Source organism: Diabrotica undecimpunctata, chromosome 9 (assembly GCF_040954645.1).
Source record: "Diabrotica undecimpunctata isolate CICGRU chromosome 9, icDiaUnde3, whole genome shotgun sequence".
NCBI classification, from domain to species: domain Eukaryota; kingdom Metazoa; phylum Arthropoda; class Insecta; order Coleoptera; family Chrysomelidae; genus Diabrotica; species Diabrotica undecimpunctata.
In genome coordinates, this window is record NC_092811.1 from 118,454,451 (window position 1) to 118,478,978 (window position 24,528).

A 24,528-nucleotide genomic window follows, 5' to 3' on the forward strand; every position below is an offset into this window, starting at 1 on the left:
CTAAAATTGAATCAATTAGTCCAGAAAAGTGACTCTAAACACATCGAAACAAAATTCTCTTTTAAAGAATAAAAATAAAACGCAAAACCATTTTTATTGTACTTTTATCTTTTCCGAGAGCCCTCGTTATTTTTCCTATATAATATATTTATACTATCACGACTTAAGGCACCTTAATATGAATATATAAACGAAGAGATATATCAAATAAATATATACAGCTAAATATAAAATAAAATAAACAAAATCACTTGGATCGGTACATAAAATTTACTTCAGATTTCTCACTGTAGTTACAGAGTCGAGTTGCGACTCACCTCCTACTCTCTCTAGCGCTACTTTACGATTCTTAAGTCAATGAATATGCCGTTAGAAAAATGATCAACGCGGTGTTCTTGTATTCCGCGCGGCTTTTTTTACTATGAATATGTTCGGTCTTCAGTATAAAATATTGATCAGTTTAAACGGCACTGGATAAAAATATACGAGACAGTATACTGTAAGAAAAGATTGGGTCAAACTGTCTATCTAATTTTGATGTATTTTTAGTAGAACGGTCAGTTGACAACCGACCAAATAAACCTACAGAAAATTGCATATGACATACTTTCAAGGTAATTTTTTCGTTATTTTTTGTTAATGAAATCTAATTTAACAACTGGATTATGCATTTATTGCAAATACAATCGACTAGCGATAATTCAAACCTGCGATAATTCGATCCTCTCTATAATTCAAAGTTATCACGAGTTTCCTACAAAATCTCTTTATATTTTTAACTAAATCAATACATTTTTATGCACTTGGTAATTCGAACAAAAAAAATCATTGCTATATAACAAAACGACGCGTTAATTCGAACTCATCGGCGTCCAACACTCGACAATTCAAAGTTGCAGAGAGAAAAAGGTGGAAAGATTGTATGTATCAACGCGCCTTTGTTTTTGTTATGATTAATTTGACTACATATTTGACACACCCTTCTCACGAATTGGTTTATTTAGTTATTAGTTACTGTTCATCTTTCGTTGGTATACAGATTAAAATTTTGTTAGTCATGAGCCCTAGAAAGTATAAATATTTGACGATTGCTGAAAAGAAGAAGTTAATCCAAAAAGTAGAGGAAGGTGAGAAGAAAAGTGATGTTGCAAAAGAATTTAAGATTCTTCTGAGTACTCTCTCAACCATAAAAAAGCACAAGGAGAAAATTAATGCTGCTCAAACTGCTGGAGTATGGAAAGGAACTACTAAAGATGAATTTCCTCGTCTGGAAAAAAGTCTGGTCATTTGGCTAAGACAGTGGAGAGGACAAAAAGTGCCTATTAGAGGAAACTTGTTGACGGAAAATGCAAAAAAGTTTGCGTCTACGCTAAGCATCAAAAACTTTGCGGTAAATGAAGGGTGGCTTAAAAATTTCAAAAAAAGGAATGGAATTGTGTTTAAAAAAGTTTGAGGGGAAAGTGGAAGTGTTGATGATTCAGTTGAAATTCAGTTGAAATTGAAGACCTTGATTGAAAACTGATGCCCGAACATTTTTAATACTGATGGAACTAGCCTATTTTTCAAATGTTTACCGGACAGGACGCTTATCTACTTTTAAATATAAAAATTGTCATGGGGGAAAACGTAGTAAAGAGAGGCTGACAGTTTTACTTGCAGTAAATATGGACAGATAGGAAAAACTTAAACCCTTAGCGATAGGAAAAGCAATGAAACTGCGATGTTCCAAAGGTGTGAAATCGTTTCCTATGGATTATCGTGCTAACAAAAAAGCTTAGATGACAGAATTTTTTAATATTGTTCTGAAGCTATTTTCTTGTGGCATTTTAAATTAATTTATATTTAAATGGGAATAAGCCACAATTAAAGGTTAAAATACGTTTATTGACGTTTCAATTTCCACTTCGGAAATCGTTCTCAAAATACAAACATTAGTAAATTAAACAAATTTTGTTTTTTGTTACTTAGTGAAAAAATTCTTCTAATAATTTAATTTTATCTGACTCATCTATATTGACAATTCAGACATACCTTATATATTTTAAAGTAGAAGACTTTAAAATGATATTGCCAATATTGTTGAGTTGCGTTCCTGGGACGACTTTACTTATAAGATAGTTCATTCGATTACATGAAATCAACTTTAACTTGAGAATATCCGTCAGAAAAGATCATAACATGTAATTCGTCTTTAAAAAGACAAATACATGCCATGATGACAGTAAAATTCTCCTGTTAGTGATTCCATAGTAAATTATGAGGGAAAAACCAGGAAAAAAACCTCATAATACTATCCCGACATGGTAAGTATTTGATCGTGCATTTAGTTTACCCTCAATAAACACCAAATTCCGATTTTATATGTTTGTTATTTAAAAAACATAAATGATGTATTCTCTATATATATATATATATATATATATATATATATATATATATATATAAATATATATATATATATATATGGTTACCCATATTGAAAGAGGAAGTTATTAAAAGGAAAATACCAGTATTGGTAAGTCAGTAACATATAGAGAATACATCATTTATGTTTTTTAAATAACAAACATATAAAATCGGAATTTGGTGTTTATTGAGGGTAAACTAAATGCACGATCAAATACTTACCATGTCGGGATAGTATTATGAGGTTTTTTTCCTGGTTTTTCCCTCATAATTTACTATGGAATCACTAACAGGAGAATTTTACTGTCATCATGGCATGTATTTGTCTTTTTAAAGACGAATTACATGTTATGATCTTTTCTGACGGATATTTTCAAGGTAAAGTTGATTTCATGTAATCGAATGAACTATCTTATAAGTAAAGTCGTCCCAGGAACGCAACTCAACAATATTGGCAATATCATTTTAAAGTCTTCTACTTTAAAATGTATAAGGTATGTCTGAATTGTCAATATAGATGAGTCAGATAAAATTAAATTATTAGAAGAATTTTTTCACTAAGTAACAAAAAACAAAATTTGTTTAATTTACTAATGTTTGTATTTTGAGAACGATTTCCGAAGTGGAAATTGAAACGTCAATAAACGTATTTTAACCTTTAATTGTGGCTTATTCCCATTTAAATATAAATTAGAATTTTTTAACAATTGGCTTTTAACAATTAATAAGGACATAAAACGGCAAAAGCGGAAAATTTTACTATTTTTAGACAATTTCACTGTCTACAATAGTCCTCCTACATTGTCCAACGTGGAACTCTACTTCTTTCCGCCAAATACAACTTCCAAATTGCAACCATTGGACCAAGGGATCATCCATAATTTTAAGACGTTTTATCGCAAAGAAATTGTTAAGCTCGTTCTAGAATCTCTATACAAGCAGCTAACTGCAAAGATCACGGTTCTGACAGCTATTTTACTCATTGTCAAGGCATGGCTAGGTGTAACACCCCTAACAATTCTCAACTGCTTCAAAAATCTGGTTTCTTAAAAGAAGATCAAGAAAATCTTCCAATAGTTATGGATGATAAAGAACCAGTGTTTGGGAAAGCATGTGGTATTTATTTTCATATTTTACATTTAATAGTTTTCTTTTGCTGTACTATAATGTGATCTAATTCAATGTTGTATTCTAACGACTTTGTTAAAATATATTGCTTCCTGTTATTTCGTAAAATCGAATTGTTAAACTGGCTATCTCATTTATTATGTTTTAAGTACGGAGAATTTGACTTCTTTTGTTATTTTTGTGTCGCCAATATACACAAGAGTAAAGTATCGTATTACCGTGACAATTAACTTAAATTATCGCTACTCAAAATAGCAATACAATAGACTGATTTATTGGTATACCCTCTTGGTATACGAACCACTACGTAACGGTTAGAGGGTTCTTTCTGACCATCTTAAGTCTCGAGACGACACTTCGCCTTTCAACACTGAAACAGTGAACAGTAACACGGGGCGTCCTTCCTTCCTCGGCTGGCGTCGTGACGCACCGCGACCAATTCTTCTGCCTGCCACGAATACATCAATAATTCAAAAGGTGAGTCTATATTCTTTGTACATACAACAGTATTAGTTAATATCAGTTAATTTCGTAATTTATTCACAGTTGTATTTGCTATTTTCACCAATTTATTTACAGTCAAAATATTGTATTTTTTCTTCAACCAGCAATAGAACCATTAGTTGACATCTGCGGTGTGAGTTTTTCTGACTTTGTTCTGACAGTTCACTAACCGATGGCAAAATTTTATCTGCGACAGATACCAATGAAAAAAGTAACGATGATGAGTACGATACATCAGAACCTTTAGCAGAGGTGTCAGTTAAGGAAGCAAGAACCTCATTCTTTACGTTATAAACCTTCTGTCTACAAAACGAAAGTGATAAAAAAGCATTTCAGACACTTTTTTTCTTTAAAAAAATTATTGAGCATTCTGAGCAGCAACGTGCTTTGAGGCAAACCAGTATAATACAGTTCTTTCGAAAGATTGATTAATTCATATTATAAATGCATACATATGTATGTACACGAATGTGCTTCTTCAAACACTCAATAATTCGTAATATTTTAAGAGTCCCTCGAGTTTCAAATTAACGAGAGTCGACTGTACATAGATACTGAAAAATAATTAAAATAAACCAATTAATTCAATTTTAATTAATCCAGAATCATTTGCATAACTTTTGTACGTACGAGCGTCACTTGTTCCTAACTGAATGTTAGCAGATAAAGAGATGGAAAGATGCTCAACTAAATGTCAATATCTGTGACTTAATTTTGGTGAAAAATTATAGAAATCGTTAAAATGGAACGAGTGACAGCAACATATCCAGGAAAGAACAGTATATTAAACAATTAGTGTCAAAAATGTCCCTTACTACTGGCAGAAAATTCTCGTTGGAAGCATAGCTTTCTTATCGCAGGCTACAGATGGAATGCATTGATCGGTGAAATGTATCGTGCAGAGGTGTGAAAAAATAAAAACAAAAGAAACACGATGAAACGCAAATCGTGCGATCACACACTACGTGGAGTACTAAACGCAGGCCCATGCGTATTTCTTAATAAAATAAACCAACTGAAATAAAATAAAATATTTCGATTATTAAATCGAAGCGAATCGATTATCGAATCTAATCGATTTTCGAATCGTATCGATTATTGAATCGAATCGAATAGAAATAAAATAGAATAGAAAAAATAAAATATATTAAAGTAAATTAAAACCATCGGTCCTTGCTTAGACGATAAAAAGAATGTATTCTTCCACGTGTAAAGCTTCCGCTAGTCTACAGTACTGCTTAATAAAAACCACTTTTTTTAAATACTTTTTCCTATTAACTAGGGGAAGTGTGCCTATGTTGGACCCCTGCCTATGATGGACCACCTGCTGTAATTTCAAATATGGCGCGGTTACATGCACATCGCTGGTTGCCGCTTGCGCAGGAAGTTTGTAGTTTAGTAGTTGCAAAGTTTCAGACCAGTGGCGGTTATAACAGTAAATTTGTGAAATAAAATTAAAATTTGGCGTTGCTGATCTAATAAAATTTTTTGGTAAGGAATATTTTACTGGTAACATACGTTAAGCTAAGTGTTTCTTTTGTTTTGTATAAAATGACTACACTTTCTTTGTCAAATACTATACTTTGTTTTAGGTTAGAATGGTCAAAACAAAAGTAACAGAATTAAATTTGCTGTCTTGTCTGTTTGCCTATGATGGACCCCTTTGTCGTTACCTATGACGGACTAGGGGTCCATCATAGGAAAAAGGAAATAAGTTGCTACTTAACGATTAACATAATACATTTTACAGGGATGGATCCTCATAAAAGGCAACAGTGAAATGAGAGTAATATGCAGCAAGCTTTAAAAAGCATACAAGAAAAAACTATGGGGTTTAAGTTGGCAGCAAAAACATTTAACCTTCCAAAAACGACTTTGAAAAGGCGCTTTAATAAGCAGCAAGGAAGTACCAAAGGTGATTTGGGAGGACGAAGACCAATATTTTCCACTGCTATTGAAAAGGAAATTGCTGACCATGTTATCACCATGGAAGCTCGTTTTTTTGGCCTGACCAGTAAAGATTTACGAAAACTTGTATACGAAGTAGCTGAAATAAAAAATATTAGCCACAGTTTTAATAAGGAAACCAAAATTGCAGGCTGGAAATGGGTCAGAGGTTTTTTAAAGCGAAATTCTCGATTATCATTACGAACTCCAGAAAATACTTCGTTTGCAAGGGCTCAAGCTTTTAATAAACCAAATATATGTACCTATTTTACAGCATTAGCACATATATAAGACGAGTTTCAATTTCCACCGGAAAACATTTATAACATGGACGAGTCCGGTTTGACAACTGTGCAAAAGAGATCGCAGAAGATTTATGCTAGTAAAGGTCGCAAACAAGTTGGTGCTTTAAGTAGTGCAGAACGCGGTCTACATATTACGGTGGTATGTGCAATGAATGCAATTGGAACATATGTTCCTCCTGCTTTGATTTTTCCTCGACAGAGGAAGAAAGACGAACTTATGATCGATGCACCTACTGGAAGTGTAGCCTTCGCTCAAGAATAAGGATGGATGACTTCCGACATTTTCTGTCTCTGGCTGCAACATTTTTTAAGGCATTCAAAGGCTTCTAAAACCAACCAAGTTTTGTTGTTACTCGATGGTCATGGTAGTCATAAAAGTTTTGAAGCTCTCCAGTTTGCAAAAGAAAACGGTATTATTATGTTTTGTTTTCCTGCACACTGCTCTCATCACGTTCAACCCTTGGACGTAGGATTTTTTAGACCACTTCAAACTTACTACGGCCAAGAAATTCAATTATGGCTGCGACAGAATCCAGGTAAAACAGTTACCCAATTTAAAGTAGCCAGTATCTTTAATAAAGCATATTTAAAAAGTGCTCTTCCATTAAATGCAATAAATGCATTTAAAAAGACAGGAATAGAACCGTTCAATCCAGATGTCTTCGAGGATTGGCAATTTTTGCCGTCTATAACAACAGATAGAGAAAATTATGAACAAAACCCACTACCAGGATGTTCTGACGAGATCTCACTACCGGAACATCAAAACCAAAATGTTTCTTCGATTGAAGGTTTATCAAAAATCACTGATCAGAAATCAACATCATCGTCAGTCCTAAACATCTCGGTCGAAGATATTTGTCCTCCTCCTTTAGCTGGAGTATCTGAAGTAACTCAGAAAAGGGGTAGAACACGGGGTAAAACAGGATATTTAAATTCAACGCCAGAAATTGATGATATAAAACAAAAAATTGCAGAAAAAGAAGCAAAAAAAAAGAAAAAAAGACGCAAGAAAAGTAAAAAGGCAAGTTCGTGTTTCAACTACAAACAGTTCTGAAGACGATTGTGAATCTTCTTTTGAAGAAGACGACTCCGACGATGCAGCTTGCATTTACTGTAACGAACTATTTTCACATTCACGATCCAAAGAAAAATGGATTCGTTGTCAAGTGTGTAAGAATTGGTGTCACAATAAATGTGCAGATGTAAATCCTGGACGTAAACAATTTGTGTGTGAATTTGGTATTTACTTATTTTATACAAAATGCAACGGGTCCATCATGGGCGTATCAAAGGGTCCATCATGAGCGCATATATGCCCATGATGGACCCTTAACAGGATTTTAGTAAACTATGAATAACTTTTGTCATCTTAATTTTTATCAAAATTTGAAACATTTGCATATTATACAAATAACAAGACGTTATGTGGTCATATTTAAAGCCTGCTAAGTAAATAATTAAAATTATTAGGGAGCCTTTTCCTTAAGGGGTCCATCATAGGCACATTTCCCCTATTGAAGGAAATTACCTTAAATTAAATTCAATAACTATAACTTAATTTATAAATATCAAAAAGGTAATATAAAAGTGGTAATTGCGACTGAGAAATTATAAGACAACTGAGATAAAGAAATATCTTATGAAAAACTTATTTAGCCATATGCAGTTAAGCTTATCTGCTAAAAATAGATGAAAAAATATCAAAAAAGAGGGTTTGTCGTATTTTGAGCATGTTCTGTTATGAAAATGGCAAATCTGACCCGCTATCAGATATAACAAAAAAAAATACACCAAAAATCGTCATTTACTGATACACAATTGAGTTTATATGCTAAAAACATGGAAAAAACACAAAAAAAATATTTTTTTTTTTTAATTTTGAGGATGTTTAAAAAAAAAGGCAAATCTAACCCCGCCATTCAAAAGAATGGAAAAAAATACACGAAAAAATATGATTAAGAAGTTTGCAAAAAATTACGAACATAACGTAAAAATTCTTTGAAAAATTCAAATATTTTCCAGAGCTTAATTTTGATCAAAAACTCTGAAAAAAAAATCGAAGTTGTTTTTGGGCATGAAAATGTATGTTCGTGAATTTTTCAGATTTTTTAAAGTAAAGAATCGGTCCCGAATTTTGTTTCTTTGAAAAAACACATTTTTAGCGATAGGAGACCGGGGCCACATAGGAAGCTAAAAATTTTGATAAAGGGGTTTCTAAATATGTAGTTTCGAGTGTCCAATCCCAAATAAGAATACAGCCGAGTATAGAGTATATTTACCATCTTCTCCCGCTATAGCCTTTATTAAAGCGCAAGGTTTGGCATAAATAGGGAGAAGTAAAAACGACTACTGACTAAGAAGGTCACCAGATGGAAGTCAGAAACTGACAGACCAAGGGAAAGACCTAGAGAGAAATGAGATATGGTGAGAAACTGGAGGGACCTATGAACAGATCGAAATAAGTGGAAGAAAACGGTAACGAAACCCAAGTCATACAACAAACTTTGACAATAACAAGAAGAACAATAAGCGAATCAAAGAGCCCAATTATAAGAGCGGCAAACAATCCATCAGGAATAAAAGGCCTCGATGACGATGATTTATGCAGAATTGAGATTTTTTTTATTTTAAACTTTGTAAAGCGCAGGCAAGTGTTGTCTTGCTTGCTTTTTGTATATAAGTTCATCTAAATAAATATGGAAAATTAATTATTTTTTATATTTCTGGTTGTCTTTCTGACACAATTGACGTCCAACATTTTTTGATGGGTGTTACGACAATCGGAAGCAAACGAATGCAAAATCAAAGAAACGGAGTATAATATAGACTATTATTAATACAATAATTTTTGGGGTTATATTTTGTTTTTCTTTTAGATTATTTTGTTTTATCACTTGGCTTCTTTTCCGTTTTTTACGTATTTATACATATTTAAGAATATGTATATTTAAGAAATAAATTATGAAATAGTGAAGAATATTTTATGTACCGAGTGTAAAACAAAGTCGACTATTTTGCATCTTCAAAGAAATCACAACTTAAACCGTCAACGTCGCTTTGATTGCAGACAAAACAGTCACAATTTTAAAACCAAAATAAAGAAAATTCTATAAAATTTGAAAACATAAGAACAAACATAGTTAAAATAAGTACGTTGCGTCTAAAACTGTTCGCCTAATTATTAAAAATAGGGCCCTTCTTCTTGTAAATATTTCACTAACGACACTGGCAACGGTAGTTTGTCCATATCGTTGATGATAACGTACTGTCGAATAACAAAGCGGGAGAGATACTTCAAAGTCGGTACTTTGTCGTACCTTGACACTGGTAGGGTTAGTCTTACGGGAAAGTTGGGAACGATGTCGCCCCTGGTTTTGGTGTAGCAGTAAACGCTGTGTTTGGATTTCGATACGGCGTCTTCCACTAGTTCCACTATACTGTTGTAGCCTAATTGGTCGAAAAGGCTGTAGCCGGATTTGCTGTATTCGATTCTGGAGTGTTGAATTCTCCCGATGTTGCGAAAACTCATCGTGAACAGATACCTAAGTAAGAAAAATATATGTTTAACAATATTCATTCTCTAAATAATGCCGCAGAAGTATTATTATACATTACTTTTCATATATATGTTGTACTCATTAACCGAATTCGGCCATTGACCGAAATTTATACCCACAACACGTTGTGAATTTCGTTTATTTCTCACAGCGCGTTTCGGGTATTTTTGACGTGCACAGAACGCGTTGTGGATATAATGTGAAGACCCACAATGCGAAACTACGAAGACCGTCGGACACACACACGACCATTTTTCGCGTTATGGGCAATACCTTGCGAAACTACGAAGACCGTCGGACACACACACACGACGATTTTTCGCGTTATGGGCAATACAAATACCCACAAAGCAAAACTTCTAATTTTATTTACAAAATGTAAATAAAAATACGTTAATAAAAATGATGGCTATAAAAGATGTAAATGATGCTAAATAAAAATACAAATACCCACATAACGAAGCTTCTAATTTTATTTAAAACGCAGAAAAACTGCATAAAAATGCAATTTTTAGAACCAAATTTCTTCATTTATTTTGCATGTCAGCGATCCATGACACTTTGAATTACATTGTTTGTTCCTTTGTTTTTAGGAACATTTATTGTAGTCATAAAACCTTTTACAGTTGCATCTGAAAAAACCTTGACCAGAACCTTTGGATGACATATTTCCTGCAGTCCGCAAGGGTATTTTCTTACTACTAATATCATTTGATTCAAACATTAATTGCGAATCGGTTTGAAGGAGTTAATTTCTTGAAAATAATCTATCCAGTGGTCCATTCTCACTACTGACTTTGTACAAACCATCATTATTAATTTCAGAAACAGTGGCTAATAGATTTCTAGGAGACAATCGATCTCTATCAACATCCGGCACTCGAATCAAAATATTAGTCCCTTTTTTTTTAAAGGAGCAAATCTTTTATTTGACTCACATATCATCTTTGATGCCTGAACTCTCATAATTTTATGTCATTCTTCTCTCTCATTCAATATTCTCTTACTTCTTTGGGTGAACTGATCATTGAAATTGCAGGGTTTTTTAGAATGTCTTCCTGATAAGACTCTAACTTTTAAAAATGATAAATGCCATGGTGGGCAGCATAGCAAGGAAGATTGGAATATTCTGCTAGCAGCAACCATGACGGGCACAGGAAAACTCTCACCATTAGTCATCAGCAATCTAAAAAACCTCGTTGTTTTCAAGATGTCAATCACTACCTTTGAAATATAAAGCAAATACAAAAGCAGAATGAATTCTGCAATTTTCAAAAACTCTCTCATAAATATTGATAAGAAAACAGCCAAAGAAAAGGAAAAATCTTGTTATTCGAGTACAACATTAATTTTTTATTATTAATATAGATGAATACTAAGTAAACTTTTACCTGTCAGAAGTTGAATCTCTAACGAGAAATGCCCCGTCTGGGGAGTCTTTCAGTCTATCCTCTGCTTGTGATCGCGATATTGGTCCCCAATACCAGTAGTAGTTCGAGAGGTGGGCAATTTCGTTTTTCGGAACTCTTCCGTTCTGTACTTCAGAGACGAGTTGAGGGAAATTCCGCCTTCTGGGCGGTATCACAGGAGCTGTTGTAGTGCTTTGGTTTTCTTCCACCAGTGCCTGGAAATGTGAAAAGTCATTCAAGCTACATAAAACTATTAAACTAATAAATTGATCTCATAAATTTATTATAGATAAAAAGACAAATGTCAATACACAAACGTTGTACCTCTGTTTAACCAATAGATACTGCAACACTGCAAATTTAGTCTATTTAGTGTTTTTATAAATCATCAAAGACCGTGATATAAGATAGCAGAGGCGCTAAACTTGTCAATTGAGCTTGTCCATAATATAGTATGGAAAAATTTGGTTATGAAAACACTATCCTCGTGTGGCTGCAGGTTTACTCACTGTCAACCAAAAACGGTCACGAAAATATTTTGGCAATTATAAAAAGGAACTACAAAAGAATTTTGCAAAAGATACGGACTCTTGATAAAATATGGATTGATTTTTATCAGACGAAGATAAATAAATTATCAACACAGTCTAGAAAAAGCTAGTTCCCAGCTGCAGGTGACTGCTTTTTGCTTTAAAAAAATATGACTCACATTGATACTTTGATTAGGTAGGTTAAGCAATAAGTGGCGTGTACTATGTAGTTTTACTGGACGATTTCGATGCCTATTTGAGAAAAAAAATGCCCCAGTTTGTTTCACAATTTTTTTTTTTCACCAGACAAAACGCATCCGATCACTAGACGACCATTGGACAAGCAAAAAAATATTGATTGGGACACGACTTAATTGACCATGTGACTAACACACTTACAAAGTGGACAAAATATCTTAAGTTTCTATAAACATAAACATTACTTTATTTGCCTTTCTCACTTTATAAAAGGTTTAAATACAATATGACAGATTTCTACGTTTATTGTTATTGGCAAACATAGGCGTATCTTCGGACCAGACAATTGACTAGCAATATGTTCCTAGTTTTACTGCTCTTCCTTAAATTTTTATATGTTCTATACATTTCCTCCACATTTCTCCATTGATTTCTGTAAGTGTTTGTTTAAAATGTTTCTGAATGAATGAAATGAAATGGTTCGGAGGACGCCGTTTTGAAAACGATAGTGACATTATAGGCTAAACATCGCACTGGTTTGAGAAGCTCGGGCAAAATTATGTTTCACGAGGAATAAAAAGTATTGCGAGAGGTGTCTTACTAAATATATTGAGGGATCAGGAAAATAAATGAGAAAAAATATTAAAACATTCTAATGAAAATTTGATCTGTGGAAATTATTTAAAAAAAGATGTAGATATAATTATCAGTTAATTAAAATTCAGCTGCAATTAACAAAAAGATCTTGAATTAAAAGTGTGTAGAATATAATTAAATAAATATCACACAAATTTTATTTAGTTTCTATATGATTCACACAATGACTCCAATTTATTCACAGATTATTGGCAATATTAAAAAAGAACAAAAGATTATTGCTATCAGTTCATAATAGATCACAATGCAAATACTTAGCAATATGATATGCATTTTTCTTAGAATTTATTCACTTTATCGATATAAATTATGATCAACCTTGATTTTTTATAGTGGCTAAAGGTGGAATGAGATATAACTAAAAACTTATTCTGAGAATGAGGAATAAGTATGATACTGTGATCTCAAAAAATGAAAAATTTACTATTTATATATGAAATCGTTATATACAGTTAATTTCTTTGAAAATTTATTATTGTTATTAATTATTGTTGTATATACTGGTAAACATTTGCGTACATCTCTTAGAGGAAGATGAGATTATTCTTATTCGTAAAAAACAAAGTTTTGTCAAATGTGTACAGATTTTTTTACATAAAATATTTAGTTTTAAATTCTGTGTGGGTCTTTCCCTATTTTTTCATTCCAATCTCCCATTATTATTATTTCTGTTTTTTTCTTTTGCTCTATCTGAAATTGATTGCAGTTCTTCATAATATTTTTTGACTGTTTCCTACAGTTAATTTATTAATTTTAGTTGAAGAATCAACATGATTAGTATCAATGCAGATCAATTGATTTGTTTAGTTCAGCAAGTTCCAAAATAAAAATAGGCATTAGGATTGCCAATCTCCATAGGGAGATGACACTCTAAGAAGAAGAAGAAGAAGAAGACATTAACACAGTATACTGATTGATAGATATGTTAGAAAACACCATGACTTCTTAAATCTGGTATACTTCATTGTTATTTCTATTTCCACAGTATTTCTTTCGTCATCTTCCCTCTCGCTACTCTGTTTAAGGATCATATTTAAAGCTTTTGGGGATCATGTACTAAAGATTCATACAGTTGTACAAGTCTTTAGCACTGTTGTGATCTTTCTAAAAAAGATCAGCTTCATATATCTCACTAACCAAGTACATACAATTGGTTTCTTATGGTCATCATATTATATTCACATAACAACAGCAACCAAAAAAAAATCAAAAAATAATTTTTTGTTCTGCAAATTTGTTACCTAATTCTGAAAGAAGCAGCCTGTACTATTCTTCTCAATTGATTTGAACAAAACAGTCAACTACTATTTAACTTCCAAAAAAGAAGAAAACTATTTTAACAAAGAAACATATATCCATTTTTGTAAAAACCTTAAAAGAAGAGTTAAAGTGGTCTAGGAAATGGGCCAAAGAATATCTCTTGACATTAAGGTAGTGGATAACTATCATTAGAGTAACAAAAAGCGTTATAAATAACAGGAGAATGAATTTACAAACAAGGATGTTAAGAGAGCTGGTTTAAAATTTTTAAAGTTCTTTACAAATTATCAAAAACACAAATGATAAATTCGTTATATTTGCAAGCCATATTATGTGAATTTAATACATTCTGTAGAAAGATCTGAAGCTAGAAAGAAGGTGAAAAAGAGACTTATTGTTGTGATTGTCTGATCAAATCTATATATCAATCTATTAAATGTGTCAAAGACATTCAAACTAAGTAAATTTATATTAATCTAATTTCTTTTTCATTGAGTTAAGTATTTCTTTATTGAAATTCATTCATGTTTTTTTTTTGGGGTCACCAATTTTTTAATAAAATGTCAGTATGTGTCACACTTAAAAAATCTATCTTTGTATGGTAAAGTTCATTCCAGTAGAATTATATTTATACTTGTACTTATAACTAAGAACTTGGAGTACACTTTGTACACCCACTTTTATTATTAAATATTGTGTTTGTTATTGTTTTTAATCATTTGACTCAATTTACTAAATGTCACACAAACAAGCCTTGTTCTTTTTTTGTCTCAATAATCTGTCACTTTTTTACACTTATATATATTCAGTAAATCTTATGTAAAACAAAATCATATGACTGTGAACCAATTTTTGGGTATAGGCAGTATTCTACATTAGCTATGTGAGATTTTTTACATTTATACAGGTGTTAATGACACATTTTAGGTCTTAAATGTTTCACTGTGTAACTTACATAGCCATAATGTGTCAAGGGAAATATTCTTACCTGCACTGGTACTACAAGAGGAGGGTGATCACATTGAGGAATTGTGTTCACCTTTCTAACTGGTTCTAGGGAATATATATTTTCTTTATGTTGAACAGTAGTTGCCAATGTAACCTGAAAAGTAACAATTTGTAACATTTTGAAACATCTACTTTACTTTCAAATTAAGGACTTTTTAATACATTAGAGCAATACCTTATAAATGACAAAATGTAAATACTTAAATGGTCAATATTCTTGCATGTTGTACAGGTTCATAAACAACATTCCTATCTTTCAACTAGGAATTATAATCCTTCTTGAGAGCTTTTTACAAGTCTATATTCGGTTTGTTGCTAAAATATGAATTTGCTATTTTTTTAGGATGATGTAATGAAAAGGAGGGTATACCTCCTTCTCCACTGAATGGTTACCTAGATAATAATTTATGAACAAGTTCACAATGTCACGTTGGTTACCAGTCTAATAAAACAATATATTCTATATAATTTCATGTTTTTATCAGTTTTTCAACTGAACTATATTCAATAAACCACCATTTGTTTCTTTACTCCATAGTAACATTGATCATACATCAAATTTAGGTAGAAATTTCAAACCAGTATTAATGTGCCATGTGTTAAACTCACATCTCAAAGGAATTTATTCTGATTGGTAAGATTATTCTACATATCTTTGAAGAAAGATTGTTTCATTTTTGTACAATATTTCAACAAATAAGATACAATTTTTTCAAATATTATACAACTTAAAACACCCAATAGGTGGCAGATAATTTAATTATCCATATGCAAATATAACTTTCTGGTGTGGCATTGCTACAAAGAGTAGCAATGCCACACCAGAAAAGGATAATTACTTTTACTTATCCAGGATAATTAAACATTTGTTCCACCTCAAAAGCACTCCAAGTATTTAGACAAGTCCTAATTTGACTTAGCTATCTCTGTATCTTAAGTTTGTGGTTCTTTTTACACCAATGGTTATTCTTTTATTTTCTCTTTTTTGTCATTTCTCCATGTATATGTTTGTTCACTTTATCTGCAAAAGAAGTTTTAATGAATCATTTAGGCATAGCAAATAATTTTACTTCTATGAGAAATTTTTTGACCAGTATCGAACTAACAATTGATCCTCTATGTCTTTGATGATCTTGATTGTGTTACTAGTTTTTTTTAATACTATCTCTAATAGCTTCATTACTGGGACTAGCAATGTTTGCTCTATGGACATTTTTTATCTGAAGCAGCTTACTCAATTTGTCAAATAATCATCTAACCATTTTAATTTGTCATGTGTTTTACTCTGGTTTTCATATTCCTTGATTTCTCTAAGTAATTGTGTTTATTTTCATTTTTTCCACATGTCAGGCATACAAAATAGAATAAAGAATATATGTAATAGTATAATATAAAGAACATATAATAGGAGTACACAATATTAAAGAACAATTAGAGACTTACTCTGTTAGGGGAATTTGAAGAATTAGAATGAACAGGTGTGGGAACTGTAAGTCTGTTTGTGCTGCTGCTATCTCCTCTGTGTCTAAAGGCGTTCTTAACCCTAAGGTGCATCTTAATAATACTCCTTCTAACACTATTGCTTCTTCTAGTATGTTGAGCCATATTATCACTACTATATGATGAGACAGCTCTTCTGTACACAACAGGCTCATCAGCACTATTATTCTCTACATTATCCACAGAACTTCTCCTTATTCTTAACTGCCGTAGGCGTGACAACCAATTTTTGGTTTTATTGTTAGAATTCTCCATTGCTATGAGATAATAGTTATCGCTGAATTGGAGGTGGGAGTTTTAAACCATATTCTTACTTGGAACGTTGAGCAATGCTAAAAGAGATACAATAACAAAAATTAAATAATTATGTTGTAAACGAATCACAAATACGGAAGTAATTTTCTTATTTGACTTTTTTTCCCCAACCCAACAAGTTTGACATTAATGTCAGAAGTCATTGTTTTGATGGGAGTAAATACCAAACATTGTGAAGTTAGTTAGAACAACGTTCAAGGACACAAAGTTACACTTTTTCAGAATTGCAAGTATTTTTTATGTAATTATATATAGATTATATAATGGTTGATTTTAATTAAATTTGTGTTTTGATAAGTGTAAATAGTAGTAAAGAGAACTGAAAATCCAAATGATTCAATAAAAATAATTATTTTGATTGATTTCCTAGATGGAAGAAAGGACAAAGACAGAAGATATAAAAAGAAGAATATTTGACGGCATTTGTCACTGTCAGTTGTGGCAAGTTGGAGGTATCATGTCACAATTTTGTATTTTCAAACAAAAATGTCTAAGAACAACATATTTAAAGCAGCAATATTGTTAATTTGTGTATTTATTCAAAATGGACAGTGCACCCATTTAAAGGGAACGTTTAAATCGGACGAATTCTTTAAGTTTCTAATAAAGTTCGGTTTCCAAAAGACTGATCAGCACCAAGCAGAATCTAGTCATGGATATATTTTCGGAAACATCACTTCTAAACAACAGTTTTCAGTTCCTATAACGTTTGCCGTGCTTGATAGGCAGTATTTTCTAGATTATTATAAAAACAGAGTTATTTATGACAAAGATCAAGCATGTAAGAGAATGTTTAGTACTCTTAAAACTAGAGCATATGATAGCAAATGTAGTAAAGAAGGAAAGGATTATTTGAGGAGGATCCCTTGTACAAAAAATAAACTATGCGAAGACGAAGATAATCCTTATCATGTCGTGAAAAATAATCAGTTTACTTATGTTATCCAGGACTTTAAACAACCCTCGTAAGTATTTTTTTATCTATGTTTATATATTTTTTAATTATATCATGTATTCGAACATACATACACATTAGAACTGCATATGTTTCTGTGTACATAGCCTACAGAACTAATTTGAATGATGTTTTTAATCAAATAGCTAGGTAAATGAATAAATATATAAGCATGTTTATTTAAGATTATGTTAAACATTTATTATCATTTCCAGTCACAGTTTAATCTTGTTTAAATAGGATAACATGTTCTATAACTGTTTGTATGCCATAACTCATTTTTTCAAACATCTTTTGGGACATTAACTACAAAATCAATTTTATATTCTGAAAAATATTGTAAGTTAAAATTGGTAGTGGAAAAGCAAATATTCTGCATTATCTAGTATGTTATAGCAAATATAGTAAAAAATAGAATATTTGATATGGCAAATGTGGGAATAGCAAAGCTGGTTATAATATCAAGACTGGGCAATATGTTAAACTCTTGTACTACCTCTTAAATAGCCAGTCTGAAGTAACTCTATACTATTTGTTTACTATTCTATGTAAACTGTACTAATCTATACTATTCTATTTGTTTATGTGTTAGCACTTTCTTACTTATCAATCATTTTGCACTCTAAATTATTCTCTTTCTGTTGAGCTAGATATTTGATATCATAGAATGGTTCTTCATTTGAGATGTTTCTGCTAGTATTTCATTGAGTAAATTATATTGTTTACAATAAGATTTGTCCAAAAAAGGCTAGAAAAAGAATTTGGAAGCTGTGATTTGGAAATTAATTATTATAAAATGCAATACATGGTCATTATTAGACTTAGGCAAATATGCAAAAAAGTGAAAAATATGCGCATAAATATGCACTAATTTAATATGCATTTTTTAAGAAAATATGCATAATGTCAATGGAAACATATATTTAATAATGGGATATTAATTAATGTTTATTTTAATAATTAGAAAATAATATAATTAAAAACTAAGTAGGTAATTGTAATGTACTAAGTAATTAATTGTAATGAAAGTAGTAAAAAAGTAAAATACTATTCCTTAGAATTATGGAACAAAAAAATGACTAATTGTTTTTCAAAATTTTCCAATAAAAACTTATGGCTTCTATCTGTGTACATATATATTGGTAACTTGAGAAACTTCTTTCCACATAAATTGTATGTAATGAGAACATATTTTAAATTCATAAAAATATTTGGTTCTAAAAAAAATTCTTGAAAAATATCTTTTCCAGTGGTACAGCTTGTCAAATTTAAGGAGATACTTGACAAATTTGTCCACTTGCGTAGAAAATTAAGTGAGAACGCATCCGGAGGAAAAGAGATACATAATGCGCTCTGTCTCTTCGCCTCGTTGGTACACTCCATACTACAAGTTTACAGAGAGTGGCCTTATTTATTAATGGAACTTCTATGATATGTCTATATTGTATGTTATTTTGACGTTTCAATTTTTCCTTCGGAAATTTTTCTCAAAATACAAAATATTTTGTTTTTGTTACTTGGTAAAAAATTCTTCTAATAATTATATTTTATTTGACTCATTACTATTGACCATTCAGTCATGTTGAAGCGGCAGTTTTTTCAAATGCTTCTATAAATGTCTTGTTCTATAATTTTATAAGAGGAATATTGGCAGAGATGAAAGCTTTACATTTGCGTTACAGTAAACTGTATAAGAATAAAAGAACAGTAGTAAATCTTATACCTGGAACATACCACTTTTATTACTTCATTTTTATACTAGAGTTGTGGTAATATTTTATATTATAGTCGTATACTTTTATTCTTCGGTTTTTCGGCATTTTAGCATTTGAGTAAGTCATAAATATTTTAATATGTTGTTTATTTCTTTACAATAGAATAATACCAGCCCCGTTGGGCTAGTATAATAATACTCAATACACTACGGGTTGGTATATTAGGAATAAGTTTTTCATGAATCCATTTTTTATAATTAATATAGTTCATTTCGCTATGATTATCTCCAGACTTCGTACCAGATTTAAATGTCAAACATGCGTTTTTTATGAACCCCATTTGGCCGCCGGCGTGAACAATAATCAGCCTTTGCCCTTTGGATACTGGCTTGTGCAAACCTTCGGTGGTGTTGTCTCCCCAGTATCTGTCATGGGTATGAGAGGAATGAATATAAGTTTCATCCATGTAAATTATGGGCCGATTTTCTTCCCTATATTGTTTAATATTTCTGAGAAACTTCCTCCGGAGCACTTGTATATTGGGTTTTTCCATTAGGATTTTCCTGTTATGCTTCGCTTTCTTCCATCGAAATCCCATATCTCTCATCACTTTTCTCAAAGTTTCATGCGACCCTGTATAAATATTGTCTTCATTAATTTTTTTTGTTATATGTCGCAATGTAGGAACTCGTTTTTCCGTGACATAATAATTTATTATTATACGCCGAAGTAAACCTTTGTCAAAATCGCCCAAGTTGGATTTTGGGCAGATCTCATTTTTTGTTAGGCGTCGAAAATGATGTAGAAGCACCTTCTTCTATATTTTTCATTTCACGAGAGATCCGTTTTATAGTGGCTATAAGTACTCCCGTTGCTAAGGAAGCACACTCTTGAACTTTTTTAAAATCTTTAACATGCGGATTTTGCATCGCTTCTCTCTGCATAAAAATAATTACATTTGCTATTACCTCCCTCGTTTGTCCAGACAAGACTTTGCCTTCTAATTTTGAATGAAAATCCATGTTTATAATTTCAAATACTTAACAATAATTATTTAAAAAGTCAAATCTATTGTATTACGATCTTTCTTCAACACAGTAACTTTAAACATAAGTAAAATAAAAAAAACTTTGTCGCAGACTATACAAGTACCTTGCACTTCGAAGGGCCAAGAAATAATAAGGACAAATTGTGTTGTGGTCGAATGCGCATCGTGGGTGGAGCCTAATTTCAAATCGGCCAAGTATCACGTTAAATTTGACAAGCAATACCTTTAAAATTTTGACAAGCTGGTTTACTTTCTTTTATTAAGGCATTGCTTTCTACCAAACATAAGCAAACTAAAATTTGATTTAATGAATGAAAGTTGCTGCTGAAGAACATTGTTTTTAAAAGTTTGTTTAGTATCTAGCAGAGATTGGGGACTTTCATCTGTTAAAGCATCAATTACTTATATTTGTTAATTTATGAAATAGTCTGAATAGAAAAAGCAGCTTCCAACCATGTTCTTCATCATGTTAGAATGGGTTCTAGTGGAATATTTCAAAGCATTTCTTTATAAAGTTGAATTCTTATAGGAAATTTGAGGAATACTTTTGTAACCTTGATATCAGGAAATGTAGAAAAGGAATTTTTTTCTAATTTCTTCTACAACTCTGTCCATTCCATGTGCTATCTAAGTAACATCTATTAAGGTACTTAGTATAAAATATTTTTAAATTTTGTCCTGCCTTGACCATGTTTATATGGTGTAGAATCAGATAAAAAAAGCAATAATTTAATGAGAGAGAGAAATTTGTTCTTTTTAAAAATGAGTTTACATTTATAAAACACAACATGGTATAGTACAAAAAAGGCACAGGATACATTAAAATACTAAATATAAAATTTCCATAATTAAAAAAAATACATATCAATTAGCACAACTGTCCTCAAAAAATTCCTCTATACTATATTAACATTTAAATAATAAAAACTTCTTAATTGCTCTTTGGAATACATAAATATTGCTTGAGCATCTTATGTCGAGTGGTAGGTGATTAAACACTTTCTTACCAGTGTAAATAAATGATTTTTTAATTAATGTAGAAGAGGGAATTGGAAGTGGATTAACATAATTTAGACGAGTGTTATAACTGGAAACTGTCTGAATATCCTCTTTATGTTTTTTTTTTTTTAAATTAAGCACCCTAATTCAAGGATTTACATGCAAGGAAGTGTCAAGATAACATCTTTCTGGAACAGAGGCCTGCATGATGTACTAAACTTGACCTGCATAAATATCTGAGTGCTCTCTTTTGTAGCATAAAATTTCTACTGAAATGATGAAGAAAACAGCTACCCCAAAAGGCAATACCGTATCTCAAATTAGATTCAATCAGGGCCACATAAACACTTTTTGCAATCTTGAAATCTAAATGGTGAGCAACTGATTTGACCACAAAGCAACCCAATGATATATTTTTGCTTAAACATACAGTGTGTTGCTCAAATTTAAGTTTATTATCAATATAGAGACCTAAAAATTTGTTTATGGTGTCAGAACAAATGCCTTAATTGCCCAGAGTAATGTTGTTTAGATCATTCTTAAAAGAAATTAATTTGGTTTTTGAAAAATTAAATGTCAAACGATTAGCTTTGCACTACTCGTAAGATTTTTAGCATATCACTAATAATAATCTTGTTCAGTACCTTAGAGTCCTTCTTCTTCTTCAAGTGCCGTCTCCATCAATGGAGGTTAGCGGTTATGGTGGCAAACGTTTGTCTATCTTCAGCTGTTCTTAAGAGTTCCTCAAATCCAAGTCCTGTCCAGTTTCTGATATTACGTAACCAGGACAATTTTTTTCTTCCAATTCCTCGCTTTCCTTCTATTTTGCCTTTTATTATCAACTGAGGGATGTAGTATTTCTCGTTGCGTAACAAATGCCCTAAATAACTGGTTTTTCTTCTTTTGACTGTTCTCAGTCTTAGAGTCCTTGTTTTGCTATAAAATTGTGGTGTCATCTGTAAATATAGTAAACCAGCCATTAATGTCAAGGTTAGTTATGCCGTTAATATTTAACAAGAAAAAGATATGACCCAAGACAAAGCCTTGAGGTACTCCACAATTAATAAAGATATTACTAGAGTAGCGCTCATTGATTGATACAGACTGGTATCTGTCTTCCAAGTATGAACTGAACCACTTAAGAGCAGTGCCTCTAAAACCATATCTTTCCAGTTTATTAAGAAGTGTTTTGTGATTGAGACAGTTAAAGGCTTTAGATAGAACACCTGCAGAAAGAAAAAAATTTGATATTTCTTCTTTTAACATGTGATACTGTTGCATAGTTGGTTTTTTCTAATGGCTTGCATGAAATTAAATAGGATTTTATTTTGCTTGCATGAAATTAAATAGATCGAGTTGACATGGTTTCTCTCTCATGGAGTCCTTTCACATGGGATATTCAATTTACAATATTTTTTTAAAAAAGTCAGTTTTTATTAGATAATTTTGAAAGCTGTATATTTTGAAGAGATTAATGCATGGTCCAAGTCTTTATTAAATTAATCGTGTTCATTTACTTCTTTCGAACTTGACCAACAAGACTTAGAAACTCAAGCTTGATATTTTTCTCCAGATTTAGTTTTGTCTTTTTATTTATTAGTATTATATTAAAATTTATTTATATTATTCCTGTTTTATTAACGTTAATTTATAATATCTTTAAGATATTTTAAATAACATATCAAATATAGGTAAGTAAAGAACATCCCAGAGGGACTTTTCAGTGCGTCACAGTTTTTCGATTTCTTTCTAATGCATTAAGTTGGGTGTGACGGAAAAAGCGGTAGTTCCGTGATTAAACAGAACTATATTGCAACGTTAGAATAAGCTTACATACATAAGCGGTTCTTTCCTAACCTACGTTTGATTCATTGATATTTAAATGCGCCCTTTCTCTAGCCAATCAAATACGCCTATTATGGACAGTTGTCGTAAAACTTCGTCCATGCTGGCCATTCTTTCCAAGTGTTGAACAGCAAGTGACGGCTGTCGTTCAGGTCAGTATTTGTACATAGTATTGGGTGTTTATTTGTATTTGTGTAGGGCCAAGATGGGAAGATATACGGAAAAAGAACAAGTACTAATATTAAAATTACTTAGATATTTTCAATTGGAAAAGGAAGCTGGACAAACATTATTACCAATTTTTGCTGTTCGTGAAGTATTTAATTATTAATTAAGTATTTTATTACCCTGAAAATAAAATTGTTTTATTTACTGTTTATTTCGTGTTGCTGAAGCGTTAGAAATTTCTTCTCTAATTAATGTTTTGCTAGGTTATGGTCGAAATACACTCGCGATCATAAAATCCGGGTCATCTTGAAAATTTAAAGTTTCTTAAATATTTTTGCCTCTGGTGCAGTAATAACCTTTTTTTTGGCTAATGTATTTTTTATTTGTCATCAATGTTTGTTTTGAAAGAAAAAAAAATGGTTTTTTATTGTTTTTATTGAAAAAAACAGAAAACAAATCAAATTGTTGATAAAACAGATATACGAAAAAAAATGGAAAATACAGAACGTGGTAAAAAATCAGTGAAATTTCAATGACCAATATCGTGTATTGCCTCCCCTTGCTCTAATAACCTCTTGCAGACGACGGGGCATACTCTCAATTTTTCTCCGGATTACATGTTGTGGTATGTTATTCCACTCTCTCACTAACAGATCCTTAAGCTCCTGTCCGTTGTTAGGAGGAGGTGTATGGGTTTGAATACGTTTTTTCAAATCGTCCCAGAGATGTTCGATGGGATTCAGGTCCGGAGATCTAGCTGGCTGGTAATTCCAACTTCGTCCAAGTATTACATACTGATCCTGGCAACGTGCGGTCGCACGTTGTCCTGCATAAAAACAGCGTTTTCTCCAAGCCCTGCCATGTTGGGCATAACATGTTCTTCCGGAATCTCCGTAATGTACCTTCGTGCAGTTAGGGACCCATTTTCGATGAAGGGTAACTCTGTGTGGAAGTCGGAAGATATACCTCCCCAAGCCATGACCGAGCCTCCACCAAATGGCATTCTTGGAGCAATGCAAGCTTGTGAAAATCGTTCACCGGTTCTCCTCCGAACTCTTACACGTCCATCGG

The 24,528-nt window shown here is 31.8% G+C and overlaps 2 protein-coding genes across 2 annotated transcripts in view; one reads left to right on the forward strand and one right to left on the reverse strand.

Annotated features, from left to right (window-relative positions):
* Positions 1–3,104: 3,104 nt before the first annotated feature.
* On the reverse strand, positions 3,105–16,853 carry Socs44A (Suppressor of Cytokine Signaling at 44A). Its single transcript, XM_072544731.1, has 4 exons — positions 16,356–16,853; positions 14,893–15,006; positions 11,242–11,474; positions 3,105–9,835 (listed from the first exon to the last, which is right to left on the reverse strand). Exons 1-4 carry the CDS (start codon positions 16,665–16,667, stop codon positions 9,475–9,477), a joined length of 1,020 nt encoding a protein of 339 aa, XP_072400832.1. The 5' UTR covers positions 16,668–16,853; the 3' UTR covers positions 3,105–9,474.
* A 314-nt stretch (positions 16,854–17,167) lies between these two features.
* LOC140449927 (transmembrane protein 145) overlaps positions 17,168–24,528 on the forward strand; it is a 52,233-nt gene continuing 44,872 nt past the window's right edge. The window contains exon 1 of the mRNA XM_072543343.1: positions 17,168–17,692. Within this exon, the coding sequence (XP_072399444.1) occupies positions 17,214–17,692 (479 nt within the window). The 5' untranslated portion in view covers positions 17,168–17,213. The remainder of the gene's footprint in view (positions 17,693–24,528) is intronic.